Source organism: Arachis ipaensis, chromosome B2 (assembly GCF_059453495.1).
Source record: "Arachis ipaensis isolate K30076 ecotype BB chromosome B2, ASM5945349v1, whole genome shotgun sequence".
NCBI lineage: Eukaryota > Viridiplantae > Streptophyta > Magnoliopsida > Fabales > Fabaceae > Arachis > Arachis ipaensis.
This window is the reverse complement of record NC_142437.1, coordinates 10451152-10454944: the sequence shown is the minus strand read 5'-3', so window position 1 is coordinate 10454944 and position 3793 is coordinate 10451152. Positions and strand designations below refer to the sequence as shown.

The 3793-nt window shown below is 23.8% G+C and overlaps 1 protein-coding gene across 1 annotated transcript; it reads right to left on the bottom strand.

The window, feature by feature from the left end:
• Nucleotides 1–631: 631 nt before the first annotated feature.
• LOC148573016 (uncharacterized) lies at nucleotides 632–1434 on the bottom strand. The gene has a single exon (XM_088505005.1). The coding sequence runs from the start codon at nucleotides 1217–1219 to the stop codon at nucleotides 707–709; it is 513 nt and encodes a 170-aa protein (XP_088361131.1). The 5' UTR covers nucleotides 1220–1434; the 3' UTR covers nucleotides 632–706.
• Nucleotides 1435–3793: the final 2359 nt, after the last annotated feature.

Genomic DNA, 3793 nt, shown 5'->3' with positions numbered 1-3793 from the left:
AAATGTCAAACGAAAAGTTTAAGAAGTACTCTTTGACAAAGAAGCAGGTTCTAGCTAGATTATTACCTTGATTGTTCATTATGCTGTTTTTAAGGGATTATTTCATTATCTGTGCTAAGGGAGAAATTACGATGTGAATTACAGAGTATAGGATATACATAGACTTGGAAATTGCATATGCATGCATGGGTCAACGAATTTATGATCAACGCATTACCCACACCTTACGTATGAGAAAACTTCACTACTAGTGCTTTAAATATACACGATAGAATCATCAAATCAATGTGGCCAAGTCATTATTTAGTTACAAAATAAATTAAACCCAATCCGTTGAACAACACTATCTACCTACCATTGCACGGAAACTTTTAGGTTATTTTAATTATAAAGCAAAAGTCAATTTTAGAATTGTTTGTACGTACTTGATTCTTGTAATTGGAAAGATATATGAAACTCTACCAAATGAGGATAGATATATATAGATGGGTAATCCATATTATTATTTAGGTGAAAACTCAGGTGCAATCAACTTCACATGAAGTTGATGATAACTGAGAATCATTAAATAATTTAAATAATTTGACTAAATTTTTATCTAACGACTCTTAATTATGAACTACACGTGAAGTTAACTGCATCTGAATTTTCACCTATTATTTATAGTTCAACTCCATATTATTGATTCTATATCTATTATAATATATCAATCACACACCTTCTTCTTATTCTTCTTATATACAAATCCAAAAATAAAAGAAAATTTAAAAAAACTAATACAATGTCTCAACCAAACCGGAACACATATAACATTATTTTTTGGATTATTTTGATTCACTTTAGACTCCATAACTTGGTCATGCTCAAATAATCCACTAGAACTCATCTTCATTTCTTCCTTTGCTTGTTTGATTTCGTAACTCGCCGGCCAATCCTCCGGCCCAATTCTGGCCACCCCAACGGGTCGCGCCGCCTTGTATTTCTTGCATTGGACTTCAAATGTGATTGACCTAGCATGCATGGGAATATCCAACATGAATTTCTCGTTCCATGCAAATATGCCACCATTTTCGCTTACCATTTTGGTTGTGCAACAATTCAGAGACTCGGCACGAACGGTTACAAAGATGTTCTCAGCAATTGGAGTTCGATCAACACATATGTTTTCACCGGAGATAACAGTGATCTCTAGTGTGCACGCATGTTGCTTTGCCTCCATTTTATTTTTTGAGAAAACAAAATAAAAATAAAAGAATTGCTATGGTATTCACAATGTTGATGAGTGTGAAGTTCTTCATATGTTAAGGGGTTTTAATAATAAGTAGTCAGATTTAATTGCATGAGAAATTAGGGTAGAAATGCATATGTTATTTCTTATGACTTTTCATCGTTTTGAGAAAAGAATAGAATTATAGGTATTAGAAAAAGAGAGGAAAATGCTCTTGTCGTAAATTTGCTTATATATATGAAAGGACTAATTAAAAAGATTATAAAGTTAAATGTAGATAGAGACTTTAACGTGTTTATATGGCGTGTGTGGAAACTGTGTTTTACGTGTTGAGTAAGTTTACTATAATTTATGATGATTTCAACGTGTATGTATTTGAGTATACGATGTTGACTTATTCAACATACATGCCATGTGGAATATAAGACATAAAATATTATTTGTACATTAAAATTAGTCACTAAAATTAATTATTAATATATTTGTGTATAAATACACATATAATTTAATTTATTTTTAATATATATTTATATTCTAGCATATATTTTATATTGATAATTTATTTTAGTGACTAATTTTAGTATATATATAGCATAATTCTTTATTTTATTTTATGGTGTATACTCTTATGAAATTTTTATAATTATTATCATATAAAAATATTTTATTTTAAATATTGAATTGAATAATAGATTTTAAAATTTAATTTTTATATATTATAAAAATATTATTTTTATTTAAAATATGACAAAATAAAAAAATCATACTTTTGAAACCAAAATTATTATAAAAAAAATATTTGTAATATTTTCATTAAAATAGTTGTCTTATTTTAAATTAGGAAAAGTATAGGAAAATAATGAAAATATTAAATAATGTGAACAATAAATATATTAAATGTTTAATTTAATAGGTAGGCAGATAATTATGTTCATTATTTTTAATTAGATGACTATTTTTTATTTGATTTACTCATGTACAGTTAATAATAGTTGGATGTTTAATTTATTAAGTGTACAAATAATTATCCTAATATTACAATTTAAAAAATAATTTAAGAGTGAAATATTTTTTATTTTATTGAGTCAATTTTAGAATTTATTATTAACATTATTTACAAAAGTGATTGTTTACCTAGTAAAAATGATTAAATTATATATTTGTTTCTTCGTAGGTTGCTTTTACGTTGCATACATTCCTCATGTTATATATTATTTTTTTATGGCGGTGACAATGGTGTAATTTCCCACAAAATAATATGGTTTTAGTGTTTTAGGAATGTATATAGTGCCTGTTTCGCAGAAATTAGTAATTTTACTTTCGTAAATCATTACTATTGATTTTACTTTTCTTTTTTTTTATTTTTTAAGTTTTTAAAAAATAGAAATCGTTATTTACAATTTATTTTTTTATTTTCTAAAAATAAAATAATTACTATTTACGATTTTATTTTTAAAATTTTTATTTTTAAAAATAAAAGTTACTATTAATGAATTTACTTTATCTCATATTTTGATAAGATCCAAAAAGTCCCGTAATATTTTGTATTTCACCAAAACAATCCCAATGTGTATATATATATATATATATATATATATATATATATATATATAAAGGCCGCCCCATCACGTGGCGCTATTTTATATATAATATAAATTTTACTTTATGAAAGATTATTCACTAATTTTTTGTAATCTATGTCGTTCTAAGTAAGTTTTATCAAATTTGAATTTGTATATTGGAAAGTCTAAAAAGCGATTAATTTCGTGTGCATGTATCTATCCATTCACAATTCAAATTAAAAGGTATCCTCCATCATATTTTTTAGGAAAAGTTGAAGATTTTTTTAAATTTGGGCCACTATGTAACCTGCAAAAAAAAAGTGAGTTATTGGATGAAATCTCACATCAATAAAATTATCATTGATGACTATTTAATGGCTACAAATTACAAAAATTACTGGTCTCCTGACACTTCTCTATTTTTTTAGGTGTGTAATGTTAAGGAACCTATTTTTTTATTAATTTCATCAGCTAATTTTTATAAAATTATTTTATTTGTATTAAATTTTAGCCTTTAAATTATATATTCTTAATTCTAAATTTTAAATTCTAAATTATTAAAAATAACTTTTTTAAAATTAAAAAAAAAAGTTAACTACTCTTAACAAACTAAAAGTTAATTCTCTGTATTTTTTTTAAATGTTTGTCTATGAATATATATATATATATATATATATATATATATAACAAATATTGATTTGTTATAAAATGTTTAATTATTTTAGAATAATATCAGAGATTTTTTTGCTAACTCTTTAAAATTATTTTGTTTATCCTAAATTCTAAATTCTAAATCTTAAAAAAAATAACTAATATTGACAAACTAAAAATTAATATTTTATTTTTTTATTATTTAATAGCTAATTGTCTTATTAAAAAACTAATATTAAGAAATTAACTTTTTTCAGCCAACATCAACTAATTTTTTAAAAATTATTTTGTTAATCTTAAATTATAAATTGTGAACCATAAACTATTAATTTTAAATTCTAAATCATAAACT

What these genes read in the sequence shown, in the direction of transcription:
- LOC148573016 (XM_088505005.1), bottom strand. Translation starts at nt 1,219, where the DNA reads ATGGAGGCAAAGCAACATGCGTGCACACTAGAGATCACTGTTATCTCC.